The sequence below is a fragment of the Erithacus rubecula genome (assembly GCF_903797595.1).
Source record: "Erithacus rubecula genome assembly, chromosome: 1".
Taxonomy (NCBI): Eukaryota; Metazoa; Chordata; class Aves; order Passeriformes; family Muscicapidae; genus Erithacus; species Erithacus rubecula.
This window is the reverse complement of record NC_136658.1, coordinates 36,652,132-36,677,811: the sequence shown is the minus strand read 5'-3', so window position 1 is coordinate 36,677,811 and position 25,680 is coordinate 36,652,132. Positions and strand designations below refer to the sequence as shown.

The following is a 25,680-nucleotide window of genomic DNA, read 5'->3' as shown; positions in this document are numbered from 1 at the left end:
TGTGTTTGACAGTGTCTAAATGCATGAAAGAGTATTTTTCAAAAAAATATATAAAGTCCTTGTCATGGAATCCTTTAATCAAGAACAGAGAAACAAGGTCCAGCAAAGTCCATTTTAAAGACTTATATATCTCAATGAACTTTAGATCAGGCTTAAGCAAAAGCATTATCAGATTCATCTGATGGAGCATCAGTTTGCTCAGTCAACCCTTTGATTGTTTATGTCATTTAAAAACTACTGATCTGATGCCTTCCCTGAAGGAATCTCTGTAGAAACAGAGGCTGACATTTCTCACGTACATTGTCATTTATTGCTTTCATCTCCTCCTCCTCCCTCATCATATATGTCGTTAACTTGGAGACAAGTCAAATTTATACATTCCCTCCATTTGCTCTATGTTCAGAATTTTCCAGTTACATACCAGATCTATCCTAGAAGAGGATAGAAAGGATGAGAGGGAAGGAACACAAATTGCTGACTAGAGGTAAAGAAAACCAGGGGAGCTGGAAGGGGGTCCAGGCAGGTTGTGGAGTCTTCACCCTTCAAAGCATTCAACACTTGCCTGGACAATGTCCTGAGCAACCTGGTGTAACTTTGTTGGTAGTGCAGTGACAGGACAAAGGTGTATGGCTTCAAGTTGAAAAAGAGTGGGTTTACATTAGAAATTAGGAAAAGATTCCTTACTGTGAGGGTGGTGAGGCACTGGGACAGGTTGCTGAGAGAAGCTGTGGGTGCCTCATCCCTAAAAGTTTTAGAGGCCAGGTTGGGTGGAGCTCTGAACAACATGATCTAGTGAAAAGTGTCCCTGCCCATGCCAGGGGAGTTAGAATTAGATGATGTCTAAGGTCTCTTCCAAACCAAGCCATTCTATGATTCTCTGATTCTATGTCCAGAGGTCTCTTCACTGCTCCATCATTTTATGATTCCAAATGTCTCCTAGGAAACTCTCCACTAAGGCCTCTGCCACAATATTTTTTTTTTTTTTCTGTGAGTAACATGCTAAATGGACAAGTAGATGGTGAACTCTTTACTGCATTAGTGGAATGTAGAATTGAAGTTTAAGGAGCATTGGAGTTGTACAACGGCAGAGGGTTTCCACTGGTTTCCACTTGGTGGGGACTTACTCCAGGTGCCTGGACTCCCTTATCCAAGCCAGCAGAGCAGTGGAAGAGTTCAGTTTGTGGCCACACCTGATGCATCACAGGTGTGTAGGCTACAAAAGCGAAGCAGCTCTGATGCAACAAACCTTGGTTGTAGTTTAGAGATCTTAGAGTCCTTTGCTGAGATATTTTCTCTGCACAGCCAAAGGAATGCTGTTTCATGGGATGATTGTTGTACCTGTGTCCATTCTTGTAGGTATGTGTCCCCTTGTCACAGTGTATTGTGTCAGGAAGGAGATGCTATTCCACTCAGTTATTTCCAAACAGGGAATGTTTCTTATTTTGGATTTTCAAAGTCAACATCACAATTGACTCTAGAAACAGATTCAAGGCTGCTGTGGAGGAAAATAGAACTTTGAGACAGGCTGTTATATTTGAGAGGCTTAGAACCACTAATTTATCAGTGCTGTTTCTATTTCCATGAGTTCACTCAACGATTGATTGGTGCACATAGGAAAATAAGCCATATAGGAAGCATCAGTTGTAATGAATCCACTCATGTCCTTTTCACCAAAAACTATCATAGTGGCCAAAAAATACCTGAAAGTTTTGTGGTGACCCTTTGTCATTTATTGCCACAGCTGGTGTAGATGAGCTGCTGGCTGTGGCTACCCAGAGCACCGACAGTCAGTGGCATTTCTGCTCCAAGCCACAAACCATGGTGTGTGCTCAGCAGCTGGCTTTACCTCAGAGGGGCAGGACAAAGGACCTGAGGGTTGCAGTGTACAAACACCATCACCCCATCCCTGAGAGGGTTTGAAAGTCCTGCCTTAATGCAATCTCCTTGAACCTTTTTTGGCAAAGCAAATCTTTCTGCAAAAGTCAGGCTTTTGCTAGATGATCTGTACTATGAAATATTCTCTTTGCAAAGAGAAAACTAGGAAACTTATTTTCACTTTTTTCAGAGATGCCTCCATGCATCTTGTCTACTTATGCAATCATCCTCTCATCCTCCTGTGCAAATTCATCCTCTCCACTCTGCTTGTCATCTCTCACCTTCCTTTTAAGCATGAACTTGTAAGCTTTTCAGTACCTGAATTGCTGGGGTTTCCTTCTAGTTTATAGGTGCCTTTTTCTTACCTGAGCTGCTCCTGGTCCCCTCTATTCACATTGACCTTTTCCAGATCCTGAAGCATTCCTTCCTGTGTGATTCCTTGTTTCCAAACCTTTCCATTGAGTCTCTCTGGACATTTTCATAGGTTTGGACTCTCTCAACCTTCTCATCAAGATGGTACTCAAAGAAAGACCAAATAACAAAAATTTACATGATCATGTGCCAGTCCAAGACAACAAAGCATTTGGGCTTACTGTAACCTGCTAATGACCTTCTATAATGATCACAATTCCAGATTGATCTTTGTACTCCAGAATGACCTAGATACTGGTCAAATGAATTCCATTTTTACAGTTTTTCTACAGATTCCTAAAGTGTTGGAAATACAAGAGCTGTGAAACATGTCCAGACTCGTATCCTTGCTGAACTTGGAGGCATCTCATCAATATCAATAACAAATATGTTGGGGGAAGATACACAATCACCTTGATATCCTGCAAAAACCACAACTACACCCCCATTACCTCTTTTTCCCCTCACCACCAGTCCCCAGGAACCACAGACTAGTTTGAACCGTGATGTTTAGTATTTTTTTATCCTCTTCTAAATCTGTTACCATTATCTTTCATAAGTCAGAATTTTCCTATTTCCTAACAAATGCTCAGTCCCTCTTTACACCTTGATGAGCTCTGAATCTCTCATGCAGTTTCACAGGCACTATCCACTTTGGAAAAGAAAGTGTATCATTTCACTGGGATTGAATTTATTGCTGCTCAAGGTTACTTAATAATCTCTTGATCTGCAGTTAATCAGTTATAGTTTTAATAGATGAACTTTGATCATTTTCTCTTTTATTTGTCCTTTCCATTGTCCATTCTATTCATAGGAGTATCTTCAAAGCTTTTTAATTTTTGCTTCAAAATCCTCCAAGACCTTGAAATTTTTGCCTGTTTTCTTCAAATAGGCCCAAATCTTGGTGGGGTGTATTTGGCCTGTCCTGACACTGTATGTTTAAGCTGAAGATTTGAAAAAGGCTCTTAAGTACTGCTCTTACTTAATTTCCTTAATGGAGTGACTGTGTGTTAATGGGTGAGAGCCAGGAGGGAGATGCTAATACAGGTCAAACCCCAACCATCAAGTAAATGCAGCAATTTTGAAGGAGACCTCTTACTACAGGCCTAGATTTGATCCTAAATATCACTTCTCCACTAAATTTTTTGGCAGAGGGCAGGGCTCCTTCCTTCTAACAAGAAGCCATTTTGCCAGTTGCTCATGAAGTGTATTAGTTGATGCATGATGGAAGGCAGCTCTCATTGACATGGGCCCTCCTTGTCCTGGCTGGTACAGTCTGAGGCTGGAAGCGTGACTGGGTAATAAGCTGAAGGGATCTTTCTTTTCCAATTGACAAGTGGTGACTGTATCTCCTGTGAACTGGAACGTACCCTGAAGAAGACCTCAAGGCCAGACAGTTGACTTGAGTGTCCTGTGTGACGCACTGATTTGCAGGAGCAGAGAAACTGCCTAAGTATTTCCTTATTTTCCAAGTCTGGATGGAGGGCTGCTGTCTTCCTCCAACGATTGAACTTTAGATAACAGAGTGTTGCAGAGGGGATGAGTGCTTACACAGGTAATAAAAGCCCACATGTGGGCATGGATGTATGCTCTAATGAGCCTACAGAGCAACAATTTGGAAGCAATGTTGAGCAGAATACCAGGACCAAACTGCTCTCAGCAGTCTTTCCTTAGGTGAAATCTGCTGTGCTATCGATCTCTAAAAGGCAAATCAAATAACAGCAGCCACATTTTTAAGGATTAGGAGCTTCCTGTGCAAGACAGTATGTGTTTTTAATACCTTAAGCTGACTTATGAAACTGGTAAACAATAGGGAGGGTGGTATTGGATGACCTCTTTTACATGCCTGATCATCCTGTCAGCATTTATAATGCATTTGATATTTCCTTCTCATCAGGATAGGATCAGTTAAGCAGTCCTATTTCCCAAAGCTCAGGTTGCATTATGCTTTGTTCCACATTTCATGGTAATAAACGTTGACATAAATTTCTGTAGATTTCACACAAAGTGATTGTTAATTTATTCATAGTTTTAAAGGATCAGAAAGAAAGAAAGAGCAGAAAAGACTCCACTAGAAGACAAATACACAGCTTGCAAGATAAAAAACACAGATCTTTTATGCCTATTTGTTTTGCACACAGTAATGACTGCTACACTCTGATTAGCAATCTTGACCTAGTTAAAATGCTATTGTTTTTCTGTGTTCCTATTTTTCTAAAAGACTGTGACTAGACATGATATTTTATAATCCATCAGATGTAAAATCTGCATAAAAAATACAATTATTGTGCTTCAGCAACCTGGACCAAAGCCCTGACATTATGTTTCTAGGCACTACACTGTGAATAATATGAATGCATTTTTAGGTTGGTATGTTCAGTTGGCAAGATGCATAATTTTTCCATAAGCAAAGGTAAATTGTGAGATTTCTAACATACTGATTGCTATTCCAGCCTTGTCCCAGCTAATGAAAATTAAGTGGATACTTGTCAGCCAAGTAACATCCTTATTTGTTACTATAAATTCCGTTTTAGTGGCACAGTAAACAGGGAGGGAAAGTTATGTTGCCTCTCAGTCAGCTTTATTATTGCCAGTGGTGCTTGTGTTGATGCCTTGGGTTGATCCTCAAGGATTAACCAGAGTCAGGATGCCACTGCAAGAGGCCTGTACAGACCCCCAAGTCAGAAGGATGGGTGTGGGCAGGGGGGAGATTTGGGATGGGCAGAGCAGAGTTCCCATGGCAATAAATCTTGTCAGCCAAGTGGTCTCTGGAGCTGGTTAGCTAAACAGGAGGGGAGTGAGGCAGAGTGGTGTGCTGTCTCAAGCTACTGTGCTCACCAACAGAGCTGACAGCTGGAGTTGAGCCTCTGCAACCTGACTGGAGCAAGAAACAGCTTCTGCTCCCCCTGCACAGCTCTTTGCACCCATGGAAGAGCCACCTTGTCCTAGCCATGGAGCTGTGAGGACACACCAGCTCTCAGGGCAGCTCACCATTGTGAGCAGTGCCCAGAGCCTCCACTGTCACTCAGTCCTGCATGAAAAATTAATGTTGCTTACCAGATCAGCATCATCCAGCAGACTGGAGTTTGTCAACTCAGAGTGCTAAAATCTGTCTGAAGACAACTGTCATGCTTGCATCCTCAGCCATGTCAGGTAGATGCTGCAGTTGAAGACAAAAGATTAAAAATAAATATACTTGTGCAGTGCAGAGAAAGTAAAGAGCAGAAGGGCTGGGGAGAGGTTCTCAAAAGATTACACTACTGAGATTTTCAGGAGAGACATCAGGGGGAACCTGATTCTCCTGGTTGTGGGAAGGAGGAGGAGCAGTCAGGATCAACAGATTTAAGATGTGTAGAAATAGTGGTAATGGGAACCTTCAAAATTGAGTGTGTAGTCAGAAATGGGCCTTGAGGGTGCCTGTGTGATTGTGGCATTAGGAGCTGTGGTGGCCCCAGAGATGGCATCTCAGAGATGGCCCCTTGTCATCCCTGTGTTAGGCCCAGGGTGCCTCTGTGGCTTCGAAGCTGGCCATGGTGTGAGTCCCACAACCATCCTGTCTGGCTAAAGGGGTAACAAAAAAAGGAGAGAGGCTTCTGATCCTCCTGCCTGCAACAGGGAGGCTCTGCATGCTGAGCCCTGGTCCCTGGAAAGGTGCTCCCAGCTTGGCACAGCTCTGAACACCATGGGAGGTGACACTGCTGGCAGCAAACACTGCAAACCACTGTTTTGAAATTGAGAGTTGCTGTCATTCAGAATCAGGCTCTAAGCCTCAAGGGTGGCTTGCTAGGTCCAGCCCTGTTATGTTATGCTTTCACAACATAAATAAGTGTAATTCAGCATATTTTTTTCCTTTGCAAGGAATTCTTTTTTTCCTGATTTTCATTGTTTGAATATTTTTCATATTTCTCCTGTAATTCCTTTACCCTTTTGCTTCCCCAGCTACATATGGAATATTTTGTTTACAGTGCAGCCATAGATACAGTCAGCACATACTGTGAGAAAGTCTGGGTAATCCAAAATGGACCTTTTAAAGTGGATTTGCTTGCTGTTTCTATATTAAAAGCACAAAATCCAGAGCTGCTTTTTCTATCATCAGAAATATCCCTCTACAGGAACTGCTAACACTGCCTGCTTCACAGTGTGGGGTTTCAGTCAGTAGCACCTTGGGAGTTTCATCCCTCCTGTTCCAACACAAATGTAAGAACACTGCAAACCTTTGTAGGAAATTGTGAGAGTTGGGAGAACAAAGGTGGGAGGAATCTTCCTTTTATGTCTTTTACTGAAAGGCTTAGTGGGGACTTAAGACTATCAAACTGTAGTATTTTCTCTGTAGTTTCCTTGGGGTATTTTTGTGTTTTGGCCCAGTCTTAAGTATCCAGCTAGAAACATTTCAAAATAGCAGTCAGAAGCAGTACTAATATCTCTGTACAAGGCCTTGATCTGCAGCTACAGTGGAGTTACTTGGGCCAGTCAGAAGGACAGCTTGTGTTTTACTTGTCCTGACAGCTGTAAAACTCAGGGTGCTGGATGGTTAGTCCAGGAGCTCTGTCGAGCACTGTGCTCTTTCCTACACAGTATTAAAAGGAATAAAGAGCAATTTCTAAAGGAAATCCAACTGCAGAACCTGTATGAAATGCACAGAAAATAAGACTTTCATTGAAAGTTAAACCTGATGGACAGTATTATTTCTTGCTGACAAAGACAATTCTTTTCTTGGCCATATCGGATAGACCCTGTGGAAAGAAATATAAGAATATACATAAGTAATGTCAGAAATGCATCAATGATGTGACAAAAGTATTGTTCAATATGGATATTTTGGAGAAAACAATCCCTAAATTTTCTCATTGACAAGCAGTGCTTCTGCGCCAAAATTTTTTTTGTTTCCATTTTCTTGGAAAAAAAATTAGCTGCGAAAAAAAATCCACAAAATCCTTACATTTAGTAAAAAAATTCAACCAAAAACAAGGTGAAGCAAAGACCTTTCTGTTTTTCCAAAAGCTAAATTGTTTGATACCAAGATTTGATGAGCCCTAATTATTAGCTCAGTGGATCTCCTGCTGATTTGGCCTGGTGTCAGAGAGCATTAGAGAAAAAGCTGCCACTCTTAAATTCATTTAAGACTCTGAATAAGTTTTAAATACAAAACTTATAAATACTATATGTCCCTCTGCTGAGGACATGGTATGACACCCGGTCATTTAGATCAAGTCACCTCTAGAGTTTGCCCTCTGCTGTCCCCAAGCATTTTGTCCAGGAACAGCACTGGGCTATCTGGCAGAAATGATCTGCAGAGGCTCAGTTTTAACTTCAGAAGATCAGTCATCCAGCACTGCCTTGCTGTAAGTGCATGAACTCACACTGACTCACCAGAGCCTGCTCAGCAAAAGGTCTCACAATAGCACATGCTGCCAGGAAATGCCTGTGCTCCGTGATGGCTCACCCAGGGCTGCCCACCTACCTGTGGGATGGAGCTGGGCAAGGAGGGTCCCTCCTCTGCCACTTACTGTCATGTCACTCATTTCCCATCACAGGGCTTTCAGTATTACACAGCTCAAGCAGTTTGAGATGCTTAATCACAAGCCTGTTTGATCTGAGGAATGTGCCTGTGTGTGTTGTAGGAACTTTTGCTTTATGTTTACTGACCCAAATCAATCCGAGCTTGCAAATTGAAAGAGATGGAGCCTGAAATCTGGCAAGTTTTTTTGTTGGTTTTTTTGTCCTTCTGAAAAGTCTATGCTTTTCTTGGGTAAAAAGGGCTTGAATATTGACTTTTAGTCAGTAATTGAAAAACGTGATTGCTAGAAAAATGCAAAGATTTCAGTGATGGAACCCTGTTCCTTTCCCTTCTGAAAACAAAAGAGGCATAATGGTGGGGCAGCAGTGCCCTGCAAAGGGCAGCATTCAGAGAGGTTTGTGATGGATGCTGCTCATCTTCCTGAACAAACACAGCCCAGTCCTCTGAAGCCCCTCCTCACCTACATGTAATTGATAACAGCTCAGGCAAGGAGATAGAGGCTGCTCACATCCTTTCCATGCCTTCTCCCTCCGTATCCTGAAGGATGTGAAATCAGGACCTTTGTAGCAGCCTCAGTGAAGTCCCCTGAGCTCCCTGCACCTTTCCAGCCTCATGTGCTCTCATTTCTCCTTTAAGGTGTGGACATCTGTTGACTGATGGTGTTTTCAGCATTCCAAGAGCTGTGTTTGCAGGGTTTGGGGAGGTGTGATAAGTTACCACTTGTTATTCTTTAGAAATGTACAGTGCCCTTTTTGGTGGGCACTTGAGCAGATGTCATAACACCAGGAGCCCTCCAGGCTGTGTTAAGGGAGGGGGTGCTTGGTTAAGGGATGTGTCTGGTGATCATGGTGCTCTGCCTGGCTCTGCTGCTGACTTGTGTGTGGCAAACCACTTCCCAGCTCACCCTGCTGTCTGCTAGAAGCTACTTCAAAGGCAGGAGAAAAGCAAATACTACACACAGCACAATGTAACACCTGCATTTTCATTTGTGTCAGAAAGCTTGGTGCAGGTCCCCTGAAAATGTGGAGTTTTATTGAACAGCTCCCTCTGCTTCAAAATGTCAAGCAAACCCAAATTAACTCAGAAAGACATATTAACCACATAAAACACGTACATATGCAGGGGATGTACTCTTCATTATCTGTTCAGCCTTTCTGTCAGCAACACATCTGAAAGCAAAATGTGCTGCCAAGTCATGTATTCTAATGACCTGTGGACTTCCCCATTTCCCAGGAAGATGAATTGGGGTGTACGAGCATGATTTCTAATAAACTCACTGACAGCAAAGATGATGGTAAAAGGAAGTGCAGCTTACCTTTTTTTTTTTTTGTTCCAAAGGAAAGTACAGTGACTCATGTGTCAGAAGGAACATGCTAACCCAAGACAGTTTGTACTCTTTACAGTGACCACCCAAACCTCTCCCTAGTGAGGATGACACCTGATGACAATTAATTACTCTTGCACACACATAGTCTGTGGTCTTATACAAGTAGGTATCAATATGTTTGTCCTTATGAAAACATAAATCTGTGATTTTGGAGGAAATAGGTAATTCTCAGTTAAACACTTTTCAAGCCATTAACTGATATTCACACCAGAATAAAATTTTTCACATCTGGAGTTATCTGGGAAGAGCTTTTACCTACAGGTAAGCCTGAAACTGAGGGGCATAGAGGCCACAATAGAGTATTACGTACCTGTGGACTTCTGTACATGAAGCAGCATGATGAAAATAATGTCACTGGAAGGTCTCATAAATCATCCTTCCTTACTTAAGTGGAAAATTAGAGTTCTCAGTTCTCTCTGCCCTTTGCAGCCTCTCAAGGTGTCAGAGTTTGTACAGGCATTATTTTCTTACTGGCACACACAGGTATTTCTCAGATGGCATTGTCCTGATGCCTCTGGGGCCATTGCACTTCTGCCCAAGTGCAGAAAGGCAGAAGATGAGCTGTGTTTCACTGCTTACTTTCCTGGTATTGCCCATGGCTGGAAGAGGGACAATGTGTGCTGGCTGTGCAAGAGCTGCATGTGCATGTCCCTGCTCCTCACTGCGTGTCCCTTTGGTGATGGAATCATAGACTCACCAAGGCTGGAAAAGACCTCTGAGGTCAAATGTACAGGGCTAAATATAGGACAGCTGCCCTTGTTTTAAACTGATCTGTTCTTTTATGAACTGTGTTCGAAGCAACTCTTCTTGAGGGCATCTGCATCTTACTGGAGGGTGTATACCAAGTCCAGGCTTTTCAGCTCATGGGACTGACATCTCTGTTTTCTGTGCATGGGGTGGGAATTTGTGTGTACAACCATAGCAGATGAGTAGATCAGACAGACAGAGCCATGGACTCCTTTCCTTCAGTAGGCTCACAGGGCTGACAAGTAAATGAAGTATCACTGTAAATATTCAAGGAAAAGGAAATGGAGCTACAACTCTCAGAGCAGTGTTGATTGTATGTTTTATAAGAGATGTTTCAGGACATAAACAACAAGGGCTTAATGTATTAACATACATCTTTGGGAAATAATCTGGCAGTACATTGTGGGCCAGACTCTTGGCTGACATAACCTGACATGGCTTCAGTGAATTCATTCTCAGTTTTCAACAAGTTAACATCTAACATTTTTAATTATACACATCTCTGGCCAGTATAAACCTATGGGAGCTTAGGACACCTTGACCTTGTGTGTGCCATTATAATGCTTTCAAGGACTTTTGGACTCTGCAGGTGTCAAAAATGTTCTTTTGGATCATATACCAGAATCAAGAGAATGAAAACCTGCAGCACCGGATAGGCACAAGGACATATTTCATGACTGCAATTGTCTCTGTTGTCTAAAAGTACTTTAGATCTTTCTGGCACAGTTATATTGGAGTAGATCCAGAGCAAAGAGGCTTTACCAGCTACAGCTCTGGCTACCCCCTCCCTCATGACACCTATGAGGGAAAGGGGGTCTGTGATCAACACAAGGCAGCAGTGCTCGAAAAATGCTGATGGCAAGGGTGGTGATGGCAGGGACTGAAAAAAGCCCAGAGGAGCTCTCTGAGCAATGCTTACCTGTTTGTTGCCTGTTGCCTTTCAAGCAATTAAATTATTTCTTTGGTATCATCTAATGATATTTTTTTGTCTCTGCTTCTTTCAGCTCCAAGGCTCCTTGAAGAGAAAGTTGGTGGTAAATCTGTCGCCTGTCAACAAGAGGCCCAATGGTGTTTCAGAGAGCTCTTTCCTTGACATGAAGAGGATAAGAGTGGGTGACAATATCTCAGTGGGACAAGGTGGACAACATGTTAACAACTGCCAAAGCCAATCAATGTCAGGAACTATGACTGTGGGGCAAGGATCACAAAGAAAGGCCAGCAGCCTCCCAAACAATACCCATGCTAGTGGGAATGACATGTTTAATATGACTTTGAAAGAGGTAAAGAAAGAACCAGGAGAAACAATGTCCTGCAGCAAACACTTAGATGGCCAGACATCCCATGAGAACATGTTCCCTAACAGATATGGGGAAGAGTCATGGGACCAAATGGATCTTGAGCTTCAGGAACTGTTTAATGAACTGACTAACATATCGGTGCCACCAATGAGTGATGTTGAGCTAGAGAATATGATAAATGCCACGATAAAACAAGATGAGCCATTCAACATTGACCTTGGGCAGCAGAGCCAGAGGGGCCCTGTGCGATCTCTGCAGATGGATAAGATGGTGATAAAAAGTGAGTATGCAGCAGGCATGAATCAGGCTCCTGTGGGCTCCCCACAGATGAGGCCTTCTTCTACAGGTCCAGCCTTCACTATGGCCAGCACTGCCATGTCTGCCTCTTCACCCATCCCCTCGGTGCCTCAAACACAGGTGTCGCAGGTTTCTTCTGCGTCCAGCCGGCCATTGCCCAACTGGCAGGAGGTGTCTCATGCACAGCAGCTCAAACAGATCGCAGCCAATCGGCAGCAGCACGCCTTGATTCAGCAGCAACAGCAGCAGCAGAACCAGACAGCCAACTGGTCCACCCTGTCTCCATCAGGACCTTCCCCTGGACCCTTTGTGCAGGAGAAAATCCCCAGCCCCTCTTTTCGCCAGCAGCAGTTCAGCCCACAAAGCTCAGCTATGCTGGGGGTGCCAGTGAATGGAAACCAGGCAAAAGGGATGAACAACTATGTTTATAAACCAACCACTCCCCAGAGCAACCCCATGGACATAATCATGCAACAGAAGCCTCAGGACCTCAACAGAAACTTTATCAACAGTGCTCAGCCAGCTCTAGAGCAGCATCATGGCAACACAAAGCCTTTGTTTCACTTTAACTCAGAGCAAACAAACCAGCAGATGCCTTCGGTTTTGGGTTCCCAAAACAAGCCTGCCCTTCTGCACTACACCCAGCAGGCACAGGGTTCAGCTCCCGTGCAGCAGCCACAGCAACAGCAGCAACAGCAGCAGCAAACTGCTCAGCCTCTCCCAAACCAGTCTCTCCAGAGGCCACCTAACGTAACCCTAGCAATGCAGCAAAAAATGATGCTTCAGAAAATGCAGCAAAGCCAGCAAATCTCAGGTTTGCAGTATCCAGTCTCTCAGCAGCACAGACAGGTAAGACAAATTCCTCCTTCTTTGTTACAGAATCGTTCTGGTCCGAGAAATAAAAAGGCTTTTCCAGCCTGGCCTCATTCCTGCAGGAGATGTGGCACTTAATGACCCCCTCAGCATGCACTTCTGCAGAGCTGCTGATGGTATGTTTAGCACCTATTCAGGTGTATCTTGGATGCACATTTAGAAGAATTTCAAGAAGCACATGCTCATAACACTTTTCATGCAATGGAATGAATGTGTCACTGCTATATATTATGGAGATACTTGTCTGAAAGGTGAGATAGTATGGCAAATGTATTTTGGACTCCTGTCTAAGTTTTCTAGCTTACAAAAATCTAGGCTCTTTTGAAAGTCTAAATTTCAATGAATTCCTATGTTATCTTAGATAATGTGTTTTACAATGTTAATTTTTATGCCATCATTTTTCCCAGGGAGGCAGGGTTAGGAAATTCTGTTTTTAGATATCTTTTGACTGATATGACAAGAAATACTGTGTGCACATTTGCTATCGCTTTGGCAAAGAAAAATTAAGATTTATCTGTGAGCTTTACAAACACCCATCACACTTCTGGGAATATTCTGTGGATAAAATACATGTTTAGAGATGAAGGAGAAGGTTGTCACAGATATGTCTTCAATTATATTCCATGTGGCCAGCTCCCACTGTGTTATCATGAGACAGTACTCTGACAAGATCTGCTGTTGTATCTTAGTTGTGCTGTGCCAAGTCCCTGTGCACCCAGGTCTCAGATCCCAAGATTCAGACCTGCCAATCAAAGTGAAAATGTGCAAACTCGCTGTACCCCAGAGTCTGGAAACCAGGGGCAAAACAAGTGAAACACATTTGGAATGTTTAGGCAACTCTGAGTAGTTTAGGTGGGATTTGATCTCAACATATTTGAAGATATAGAATTGCAGTGTAGGTGTGGAGATCATCTGTAGATGTTAACAAAGCTATGAGAAGCTACTTAAAAATGAAAGCTTAACTTTTCCATGGACTCCCAGAAAATAGCACTGTGAACGAATCATTCCAAGCTGGAGTTTCTTTCCCAAACTGGGTGAACAGGCTGATGCTTTAAAAAGAGTAAATACAGGTGTATTCCTTTCTTCTTAAACCTCTTTTAAGTTTCATGACCACCTAAGCATTACTTACTCCAACAAGTCCCTTCACAAGAGGTACCAAGTGAAACCTCTGGGCAGATGTGAGAAATTGCTGTGTTGAAAGATTCCATAGAAAGAATGGCATTTGCAGGATGCAAGCACAGCTTTGTTGTTTTATGGGAGGAGTCTCCAAGCTGTCTCTCTTCTTCTTGAGCCACTGTGGGCTCTCTTCTTAGGTGCATTTCCCCATTCTCTTAATAGACTGGCACACAAATGAATTTTAGCAGTTCCCTCATTCAGCCATGATGAACCTTCCAGGAATCTGTCATCACAGGGAAGACAGGCAAGACTTCTGCAAACACTACTGTTTTTCTGAAAAAAAAAAAAAAAAAAATGCAGGATCACATTCTAGAAGGGCATGAAAACAGGAAAACAACTCTGCTTGAGGTAATGTTAACTACTTACTTGCTCTGTGTCCTCCTGGGCTGCTGCTCAGAGACGCCAGCCAGCAAGATGGGACTTGGCACTTTGGCCTTGTTAGTACTTGTAAGATTGACCATGAGTGTAGCAGGATTTCTCACCTGTGCAACCACAAGATCTTGGGTTTAGGAAACTTGTCCTAAGTGAACTTTGCTGAGTGCCAAACTTCAGATATTACACCAAGGAAGGGGTTTTGGCTATCATCACAGACTTCTTTCTGCAAACTAATTTTCCAGTTTCTTATCGTCTGACCACTTCCCACAGCTGTTTCTGCAAGATGTGGCTGCCTGGTCCACAACACAGTTGAGAAGCTTGCAAAATTTCTAGACACAGATTATTGAGGTTTTTGCAGTAAGGATGCTATTTTTTCTATGCTCTAGAGAGACAACTGGATTTTTTTAGAGATCCTTAGCAGTTGTTTCGAAGTGTTGATGAAGTTCAGAACATCAATTATGTCTCTCTCAATTAGAGTATTTTTTAATTGCTGGAACAATACTTAGAAATACAACTGGTCTGTAAATTACAGGGTTTTTAAACAGTTTGAATCTGACTGTTTATCTGACAATATTTATCACTTCTGTGGACACTTTAGCATCTGCCTGCACTGCTGCAAGAGCCCACCAACCCCTTGGGCAGTGCCTTTTTGCCACATAAATCCCCCTCTGATAATAAATCAGAGGGGGAGGAGACACTGCTAGTATTATCTTCCAGTAAAGACAACAAAGGTCAAAGTGACCTTGTGGGTTAACTGCTGCTCATTTTAGCAATGGGGACATCACCTCATTTAGGCTGCACTGTCTGCATTCCTGAAGGATCATCTCCCACCTCTGAGGATTTCCACATATCATTAAAAGTAATGCATGATTAATTACCAGCATTTACTAATTAACTTCATGATTAATATTTATTTTACTCATGCTCTCTTTCTGCATGAGAAATCAAGATTTGGTTCTGCTTGGTATCATTCAACTCCTCAGATCATTATAGGACCATCTCATAACTTGCTGCAATGCTCTGTAGCTGGTAATGTGAGGGCACATTCATAAAGGACTGCTGTGACACTGCTGTCAGAAATCACTGACTGGAACACTATAAAGTCACATTTTTAGCAGCACTAGCTCACCCTCTGGATTTTTGCTCCCCAAGCTTTAAGATCTTCAAAACCCATCTGAAGTTGGTTTTATCACTCCAAACTGACTAACTGGAAATGTAAGGCTTATAATTTCTCTGCTTGTCATATTCACTTTGTGTCAAATCCAAACAAACTTACAGAGGGATTTGCTAATTAGATGTCTTTTGCCTCCAGGGAAAAGTCATAAAAATGATGGAAATCATCTTGGTTTCCTGGAAGATTGATCTGAATGAAGGGTTTGTTTGCATCTCTCCTTTATTCTCCATTGTTCTGGGAAAGATTCCTTTCTATTGTCTGTCTGAGTGCAACATATACATAGTCATGAAAAAACTCAAAGAAATTAAACACTCTCTTTGTTTAGGAAATAATTAGCAGCTCCAAATTCTATACAGGTTTAATCAGGTTTGTGATACTTCTGTAGGACCTCAGCTGAAAATCAGGGACTGGGTAGAAGTCTAACTTCTCCCTTTTGAAGGATTGCAGTCTGGTCAGTGAGAGATGCTTCTGAAATAAGACTTAAGATTTTTGAACTGAAGACTTGATGTTTTTAACTAGTCTAAGAAATTTCACACATATTTTCAGAGTTTTTGATCAGCTATTATATTTGTTCAATAAGAACTATTAGTTTTCTGTGAAGAAGTAAAAAACCCCAAAAAACAACAACAACAACAAAGCCTGTATCTACTAAATAAAATATTATTCATCCCCTTCTGGTTTTGACCTAAAGCCAAATTAAACTCAAGGATTTCAAGCTGAATTTTTCTCCAATTGTTTTTATTCAACTTCATTTGCTCAAGGGAAGGGAGAATAGAAGGCTGAGCTCATGAGAACAGGAACCCTAACAGAGCAAGGCCACTCCATCTGCTACATGTGGGCATGTGTCCTATTTAGTCTTGGCTTTGGAGGCAAGGATAACACAAGGGATCGTGAGAGCTTCACCCCCCACTTTACATGAACAACCAGTAGTCCATATTTTTAAGGCTCTGGAAACATCCATGTAGATACAACCCACAACAGTGTTTGCTTGTGGAGAACTCAGGGCCTTGTTAGTCCTTGTTCCTTAAGAATTACTTTGAGGATGGGATCACCTTCTCCTTTTTCACATCTCTCTATTCTTTTCCAATAACCCAAGAATTGTGATTAGTCTCAGTTTAAGGGGTGGTGCTGGTATTTGCCCTTACTAGTCCCAATTGGAGCACACCTTAAATAATTTTCTTTACCAGATCTTAACAGGCTCCTACACTGTTGAGTAGTAACTTACATTTCTAATTTGCCCCTGAAATTTCTCAAAGAAAATGCGTGTTCTTTATCAAAAGAGTATTTTCTTAAACCTCTGTGTTTACCACTATGGAAGAAAAGAAGAACATGCTTTGGTGAGGCAACCTTTCTCTTTTAAATGAAGGAAGTATTTTATTAACATTTGTGAAATGAAGAAAGAAAACCTAGAGTAGTTTTTGGTAATTGGTACAAACCAGGACTTGAATCTGACTTAGATCATAAATAACAACGATTCCAGGCTTTTGGAATCTGTAATAATAGTAACTGTTCCATAGTGTAAGAAAATAACAATGTGACCTTTCTCTCAATGCTCTCTATAAAAATAATATTTGGATGACAGCTTTTCTTGATAGCTCATTTTGGTCACATTCCCTTGTACAAGGACTTCTGAATTAAATATTCTGGATAAAAACCTGAGTATGTCCTAATAATCACCATCAATTGCAGGGTCATAGCTGATTTATGAGCATGAAACCAGAGAAAAAATGTCATAAGTTCCTGTATTGTCATTATGGACAGTTTTCTTGGTGGTGCCTTATATCATTCATGCTCAGTTTGCTGAACAAAATACATACACAGTCCCACTGCAGGATATTGTAATTTAAAGTCTCAGAGACACTCCAAGTTCCATAAGATTTCTTGAACCCTTTGCATAAAGCATTTACACTGGAAGAATAGTAGATTATTATCCATGGTCAAAGATGATGATGGCTGCAAGGAATGAAAGGCAGATCCACAGTGCTGGTGGCTGAGATTACAGATTACAGGCCCAGGGTGGTAGGGTAAAGTGAGGAATCATCATCAAAAACAGGACATGAGTTTGTGTTTGTTAGATTAACTGGAAAGGAAGTGCAGCAGGACAGGTCTGAGATAAGGAACTGTGAAGGTGTCATGCTGACCAGAAGAAAAGGGGCTAAGGATGCTTTGGATCTGGTTCTCTGCTGAGGAGCAAGTTAGTCTATCTTGACCTGTGAACTTGTCCATAAAGTTATGATGTCCACAAGGGCTTCTTACCTGGTTGAAGTGAGGATTCCTGCTATTGCTGTGCGTGCATCTGAGGCCAGAGTCAAGTCCTGAGTCAACTTCCTGAAAGGATTTTGGAAAGGCAGCCTGGAAAAACAATATAATTCCACAACCATTTGGAGCTGGCATGGTGAAAAACCCTTTCCTGTAAGTTTTTACTTGTTTGTAGGCAATTTATGAGTACCTCAAGAAGTCAAAGAACAAAAAAAAGTTAACAAGCTCCAGTTCTCCCTAGAGTCTTCCTATTATTTTAATTCCCCAAAGTGCTCAAGAGTGCTTAGTCCCAGTAATTTGTTTCTCTAGGGGTTCAAAATGAAGGAATATTTTAATGGCAAATATTTATTCCTCCATTCAGCCACTTTTACTGCTGGTGTTTTTATGGTGGAGACCTGCCCCAGGCCACAGATGACTGTTGTTAAGACAGCAACAGACCTAGTAATGTTCCTTTAATGTGAGTTTTCACGGGTGAATTTACCATTTGAATGTGATGCTGTTCCAGAAAACCAGCCAGATGCTCCAACAGAACTATTCCAGAACCATCTGCCTGCTTCATTTGCTGCATGCCTGTTTCTGGTAATGTACACACACAGTGTAAGAGACTGTTTTTGCCCTGAAGAATTTATAATCTAAATAAGCAAGACAGCCAAACCCTGAGATGAAGGAAATGTTACTGTATATTTTATATATTCTTGTGTATTTGGAAAAAGAGTGAAAGAAAGAAAGAAAGAAAGAAAGAAAGAAAGAAAGAAAGAAAGAAAGAAAGAAAGAAAGAAAGAAAGAAAGAAAGAAAGAAAGAAAGAAAGAAAGAAAGAAAGAAAAAGAAAAAGAAAAAGAAAGAAAAAGAAAGAAAGTCATTCAAAGCTGTTACAGTCAAACCACTGGAGTTGTTGGATACGCTTATCATTGCAGAAAATCCTCTGACAGAGTCTGGAGTTGAACCAGACAGAATCAGTAGAAAACACAGGAATTGAGTAAAAGGAGGGGTATTTATCCCTCCCTTTCTTTGACACCAGATATCTGTATTTCATGTGAACCCCCTGAGCCTCCTATGTATCCCATGAGGAAGGCACACTCAGAGTACCCAAGCAAGGCACAGAGTGGGGAATAACCTCTCTGCAGAAGACTCAGCACCTGTGAGCCCAGCTCTGCTGCTCTTCCTTTCTGGCCTGCAGACTGAAACTTGCTTTCACACATTGAGTTGTGTGGCAATATGTCAAAAGAAGGGGAGGACAGAGCCTTTGGACTCTCTTACATGATGTTTCACAGGGTGGGAGAGCTGATCTAAAGACTAGAAGCTTCAGAAAGGGGCAAGAAGTCCTTCAGCACCCAAGCCTTGTGTCCACTTCTTTTTCTGGCACTTGTCTGAGCTCTCCCAAGGCCCACAGAGAACTATCCCTTTTGTAGTTAGAACTATCTCTATGTAGGTTTTCTTCAGCTTGTGGCCCAGGCAAAGCCAGCACAAGGGAAGTGGCAGGAGAGCACAGAATATAGGTGGGGGCCAGAAGCAGAGATGGGATTGCTTCTGCCAGCAGCAGCAGGCTGTTAAACTCACCTGAGGTGGCTGGGGGTGGGAAACCTCACCTAAGGGGGTGCCTGGAGAAGAAGTGGAAGGTGAACAGCTGCCTGCAAGAGGGAGACCGGGCATGGAAGTACAGGGCAGGGAGAGTCAGGGAGCAAAAGGTTTAGTGCAAGGGAAAGAAACAGCCAGATGGGACTGGATCCAAATCCCAGGCAATTGGATGGGGTGGACAGAGCTGTAAGAGCAGGTGGTGAAGAAGCAAAGCGCAGGAAGAGTGAAAGTCTGAGGGTAAGAAGAAGCCTGGAAGGTGGTAATACAGACTGCAAATTGGGCTTTGCTGAGAGGGAATTTGTGAGAAGGATTGGGAGCTCGGGAGGAGAAAGCTGAGAGTGAGTCTGGGAGCAGGTGGAGGAAGACAGGGCATCCAAGGGAAATAGTGTGGGAGAAAAGGGAGCAGGATAGGAGCTACTGATACAGGGGACAAGAACATACAGCCTTTGCAATGGGGAAGTGGAAGATTGGTGACACTTTAAAACTGTTTCTGTATCTTATACCAAGAATAAGTGAAGGAGCATAAGGGCATGTGTCCAGTAGCTCCCAAAGCATCTGCAGGAAGTCTTCAGGACAGGGCAGGAAATGCAGCCCTGGGCCCTTCAAATTGCCAGCTGGAAGGACATACTATGCATCTCAGGCTGTGCTGTTCATCCTGTCAGTCTCCACAGTCAGGGAGACAGAATAAGTACCATATTTGCCCCACTGGGAAGTAACTAATACAACCCTTTCTCTAGTTTTCTTCCTTCAGGGGACCCTGCAGCTCCTCCACCATCTCCAGCTACAAGTGTAGCCATTGTATAACCAACTTACAGGATAGAATATATGGGACAATATATTGAAAGGGAGCTACAATGGTCATGTAGTTCAATTGCCTCGCCAAATCAGAGCTGACCAAAATTTTTACAAGGTTCAAATGCCTCTTAAATACTGACATGCTTGGGGATTCAACCACCTCTCTGTGAAGGCAATTTCAGGGTTTGCCAGAGATATACATGAGGAAGAATCATGGAGATTGGACTTCTCAGGCCTTCATAAGAAGCTGTGTAATCCACCTTGGTTGAAAAGTTCCCCATGATTGACTGATGCCAAAATATTTGCAATAACCAAGGTGTGAAAATGAGGAAAGATGGTATTTTTGTGGATCCAATTTGTTATGTAACTTGTAAGAGGGAGAGGGACTGTGAGGGCTTTCTGTAATTCTGAGAAGATGGTTTAGATGTACTCTCACAGACTTTTCTTTTTCCAGCCTTTTCTATAATTTGCAGTGGTTGCAAGCCGGGCCACAGCCCGGCTCCAACTGAGTGATGAATTACTAAAGGATTTAGTGCTTTGGTTCTAGTTAGAAAAGCATCCAACTTCATCCATTGCAGAACTAGATTTCTCCAAAGGACTGTTAACTGCAATCCCAGCTAAAGCAGGTTTTGCTGGGGTGACTCCAGTCCTGTCTGGTTTCAGCTAGAATGGAGGGAAAAAAATTGCTTTTTCTTTCCTACTGGAACTGGTAAAAGACATGGGAAGACAGAGGGATTAGCAGAAGTATTGGGAGCTTCACAGCCTAAGTGCAAAACAGAGTGGGAGGAGGGAGGGTGGGAGCAAATTCTGGCTATCCATCCTTAATCCAAAGCTGCCTGCTCCTTCCCAGGCTGTACTTCACTGTCATACACTTGCAAATTCACTCCAGGAATGAAAACAGACTAACTTTAAGCTTGTTCCCAAAGCTGCAAATTTGTCCCTGCTGGGTGTTAATTTAACTGCTTCCAGGGCACCAGGATGTCTACTGGTGTTCACTGGGCTTGCTTTCTTCTTTTTTTTTTCACACATCTGGTGTTGTGAAAACTTCCAAGGCACCACACAGAAGAGTGATGAACTGACCACTTTTAACCCTTTCTGCAGCATTCTAAGTATGCTACCTGTCTCTCTTCACTGTTTTCTCCCTACAACAGACTCCATGGGCCTCTTAATGCTTGGGATCCACGAAAGCTAAAGTGGGTATTATGAGCATTCCACAGGCTGAGAATTGACACTTTCTTCAGCTCCATCACTCTCTGTTTTTCCTGTGAACAAACCTGGCTTAACAGTACTAACTGGACTTAAAAAATTTCCAGCAGGAAAAAATGTATTTGGGGCAGGGAGGGGTTTTTTTTCCAAAATACTTCTTTTTTTCCATTGCTTTTATCTAGTGTTGCCACTTCCCAGCAGGGAGGGTGTTCAGTGCAATAGTTTTGCTCACATTATGGCAAGTGGTGGCTTTTTCCTGTTGGTTTTTGATCACTGCCATTTGTTCAATAATGGCATTAACTGTTTATCTGCTGCATCAACTGAACCAGAGCAAATCCAGAACAATCTGGGTATCTCATTTCCAAACTTAGCTATTGAACTCTACCTGGCTTTTGCCACTTGGCTTGCTTTCTGTTGAACAAGTTGTTTGTGTGACCAGTTCATTTGTTTCACTAGCATATTCGTAGCAGCAACATGCAAACTGGATTTTTTTATCTTTGGCAAGGGCTTTCTCAAAAAAAAGAAAAAAAGAAAAAAGAAAAAAAGCCAAAGGTACTCTTCTGTTTTTGGCCTGTTGTGCAATGCCAGCTTCACAGCACAAGGAGCATGCAAAGTTCTCTTTTGCTGTCTTCCTCTCAGCCCTATCATTACTGTGAATCCTGCAGCTCTCATCCTGTGTTTCCAGCCCACTGACTGTCCCTTCTCAGCCCTGCTTCCTCTTCAGCACCCAACTCTGGGGAGCTGAAACAGCACCAAGAAATATCTCACAGCCACGGGGGCTGCTGAGCACAGTGAGAAAGCAGCACATCCTTCATGTCTATGCAGGAGAACCAAGTGTGCCACAGTCCTTGATTTTGGCATCTTCTCTTCTTCACATAGGGCTTTCACTGCTGAGTTTATTTTTAAGAGAAGTAAATAACTCTCAATCCACAAATTACAGGCTTCCTTGGTAAACATGAGAGCTAGTTTGTGGGCTAAGTACAGCTGTGTTGTCAAAATCTTGTTTTGTATTTGAAGTGCTATCAAGGCCACCCATCCTTTTCAAAAGCACTGCTTGGTGGGCCACACTCCAGGGCCCCAGGCAGCACTGGAGCCATTCTTCATAAATGTTTTCTACAGACATATATATACACTGTATTTTAAAAAAAAATACAATCTAAAAGAGGATTTTAATCCTACTGAAATGCTACCTGGAATGTTGGATTCACCATCTGAAAGTACTGAGGAAATTGAGTTTTTGGAGATACAAACATTCATCTCCCTATTAAAGCCTGATATTTTTAAAGCTGCAAAGTAGGACTTATGTGTCCATAGCCAAATTATTAATGCTGATCTAGAGAATGTTTATCCAAAAACCATATAGCTTTAACATATCCACCTCTGTTTTTCTTCTGACAAGTTTTCCAACCAGTGCACCTAGTAACCACTTTTGATATTGGCCATAAGTAAATTTAGGCTGGAAATTAATAGCACATTCCCAATTGTTTGGCTTTCCCAAGGAGAGTGCTCGTGGCCAAAAATCTTACTGCTTTTAAGGTAAAATTTAGAATAAATGTTAGATATGTTGAAGCACGGTGCTCAGTTTGAAGATGGGATTCTTTCCTACTCCTCTGTTTTCACAGCAAAATACAAACTGGTACCTCATATGTCCCTTTCTTTGTTGGAACCAAGTGGGGATCTGTGGAAACCACCTCTAAATGGAGTAGATGTCCCATGGCTGGGGACACCAGACAGGCTTACAGACATTCGTTTAAATATATGATCTGTTGTGAGAATATCTTCCCTCTCCTCCTCCAACAGAATCCAAATCAAATTGAAAGCTAGTCAGTTGGAACAGTAATTGTATATAAATTTGCACATGAAATATTAATTAAAGTCAAGCTGTGGGAAAATTAAAAAAACTAAACGAACTTTAGACATCAGTGTGAAGATCACTGCACTTGATACCAGGGAATATAGAAATGTTTGGACTGTTTGCTCAAATGGACACAATGTTAATGAATCATTTTAATCACCTTCATTATGTTCCTTCAAACAGACCAGACTACTGTACAAAACCAACCCTGACAAAAACAACATATAAAACCCAGAGGCAGCTGGGAGGCTGCTAATTAGATAACTTTGTCCTGATATTTGCATTTAAGCCTATGGATCTGGACAACATAGTGTGTTACTCCCAGGGCAAGAAGCAAACAAATGGCTGCTGCCCCATATCCTCTCAAATGACATTTCCAAGGTGCCTTTTGGTCTCTCTGTCCCCCAGCATAAATATTTGAGATAATCATTATTGTGCTTTTCCCAAATTTTTCTTACATCTCTGGTCTTTCTGTGGCAACAAAACAATGCAGAAGCTGGAATTATGCTATAAATGCTACTTAACCAAAAAAAAAAAAAAAAAGAAAAAAAGATAAAAAGGACAGAATGCCCAGATTTGGTGTTATTTTAGCTATGCTAATGCTACAAGCAAAAGCTAAACCAAATTGAGTTCATGCACAAATATCAGTAGGAACAGAGATAGTAGTGATAGCAGAAGTAATGAAATTATGTAATATATGCTAATTGTTTTCTACACTCAAATTCATCCATAATGCTTCTGTGAAGTGAATAACTATTAACTGTTCTTTAAAGGTTAAAAATTGAGATAGTGATATCAACACTTTTTTCTAATACAGCTGGTGAAGTGAAAGCATTGGCTATACATGTGGTGCTTCTAAAAAGGTGATACAAGGTGGCAGAGTTGAGGAGAGATGAAGTAGATCAGTATTTGTGAAAGCATGCCATCAATTTAAATGCATAAGTATGACTTTAATTTTAGCCTTCAAAATAGGGCTGGATCAGAACAAGCATCAACTTTGCAGGTTTTATACAAATTTTTCAAATTAAAATGTTTTGACCAAGCACTCCCCTGTTAAAACTTCAGACAGGCAAAGAATTCTACAAATGTCAAAGTATTTTGAAGAAACTTCCTTTTAATGATTTAGAGGTTTCAGCAGCCAAAGTGGTCAGAATTTGATTTCATTAATATTTAAATATGTATGGCTTAAACCATTTTAAAAATTAATAGATTTACATTCTGTGCTGAGGGAGGCCCTATCTGTTATTTGTATGATGGAAATGAGCTCGTGTACACTACAGTAGAACCTTAGCACTTCAAAATGGCAAATAGATGCAAGGTAAGAGCTACACTTCAGATGTAGAGCACAGTAGAAATGGATTTCACACTATGGCTTCTGAATTTGCATCTCAACTACTTCATATATATCTATTTACACAAAGGTAAATATATTTTCATGTGTGATGAAGAGGGCAGCTCTGTCCTTATTGAAATGTTAATCAAATATTGTTCATAATAGCTATATTTCATAAGCAACAGTTTAAAATAAAAGGTACATTTAAATATTTTCATTTTCTAGCCAATGCTGTCAAACATTGGGTGGAAATGAGGTTTTTGTTCCTTGTTCAGACTCAGGTCTGCCTTTTCTTTGCCATCAGTTCTGGGTGTTACAGAGTTCCTGTGAGAAACGTCCTGTAGTGAATGAGAAGGAAACAAAGTCTGTATTCACCTCAAATTCCCTCCCCAGTTTTGCTCAAAACAGCAATGTAAAGGACAGGAGCCAGTATGGTGGAAGTGGGAAGTGAGCTCACAAACACTCATGTAGTTACATGTACATAGACATACGGAATAATGCCTGCTGCACCTCTAGGTGTTTGCATCCCAAACAACCTGTGTGTCCAACTCAGGCAACATGTGGCAGGGAAGAAACATCTTCCTGCAATTAATCTAAGACTTTTCAGACAGTGAGTGTGAGAGAGATCATGAGTGACATGGGGAAGACAAACTAGGAAGAAATATTCACTGTCTCCCAGCAGGAAAGTTGTAGGCACTTATTGATATCATCAGGCAGCAAAACAAGCAGGAGAAAGGCATCTTATCTCTAATATCAGGGAGCACTTCCTGTAGGCATCTTTGCTACACAACATTGTGGATACCAAAACTCAGCATGATTGAAACCTAGAGTTGGGAAAATCCAGAAGAAATATTTGCAGAGGGCAGTCAGACAGTATGATGTAGAGGCAAAGCTGCACTCCAAATGCCTACATGGCAGAATCTGGAAGATATATTGATCACAGTCCCAGCATATAGTGGCTCTGCTGCTATAGTCCACCTTGGAATATTTTTTGACCACTCTGAAGGTGACTCCTCTAACACACAGTTCTGTTTCGAGCCACAGAAATGAGGCTGCTTGACCATAGCAAAGAGGTTACTGATACAAAGTGTGCCAGAAATGGTGCCTGGTTTGGGGGAAATTCATGGTAGCCATATTTCCCCCAAAGAAGTTTACAATCACCTGACCTCCAGACCCTCATTGGGGCAGTACTTTTTTCACTTGATTGGTCTCAAGTTGCCCTGGCCCATTTTGGCCCAGCAGCCCCAGACCTTGTGAAAGTGGGTGTAGTGTTTGCTTTTCAGCTGTGCAGCAGGCACAGCAATCTGATCAGGAGTGGCACCTCAGGGAAAGTTTTTTCAAAGAGTAAAGCCACCATAATACTAATGTCTGCTTTTTTACATTATGTGCAAAAGACTTCTGTTGATCCCAGAGTGATCTAGGGAAATAGTGCAAAACCATTTACTCCTCCCTGCCATCACAAGTTCCCAAGCAAAAATTTTGTCTCTGATTCTGATTCAGGTGGAGATCCCCTTTATATCATTAT

The 25,680-nt window shown here is 41.8% G+C and overlaps 1 protein-coding gene across 1 annotated transcript in view; it reads left to right on the top strand.

Annotated features, from left to right (window-relative positions):
• MAML2 (mastermind like transcriptional coactivator 2) overlaps positions 1 to 25,680 on the top strand; it is a 205,390-nt gene that overhangs the window by 132,923 nt on the left and 46,787 nt on the right. Inside the window, exon 2 of the mRNA XM_079297879.1 lies at positions 10,943 to 12,382. Coding sequence (XP_079154005.1) covers positions 10,943 to 12,382 — 1,440 coding nt within the window. The remainder of the gene's footprint in view (positions 1 to 10,942; positions 12,383 to 25,680) is intronic.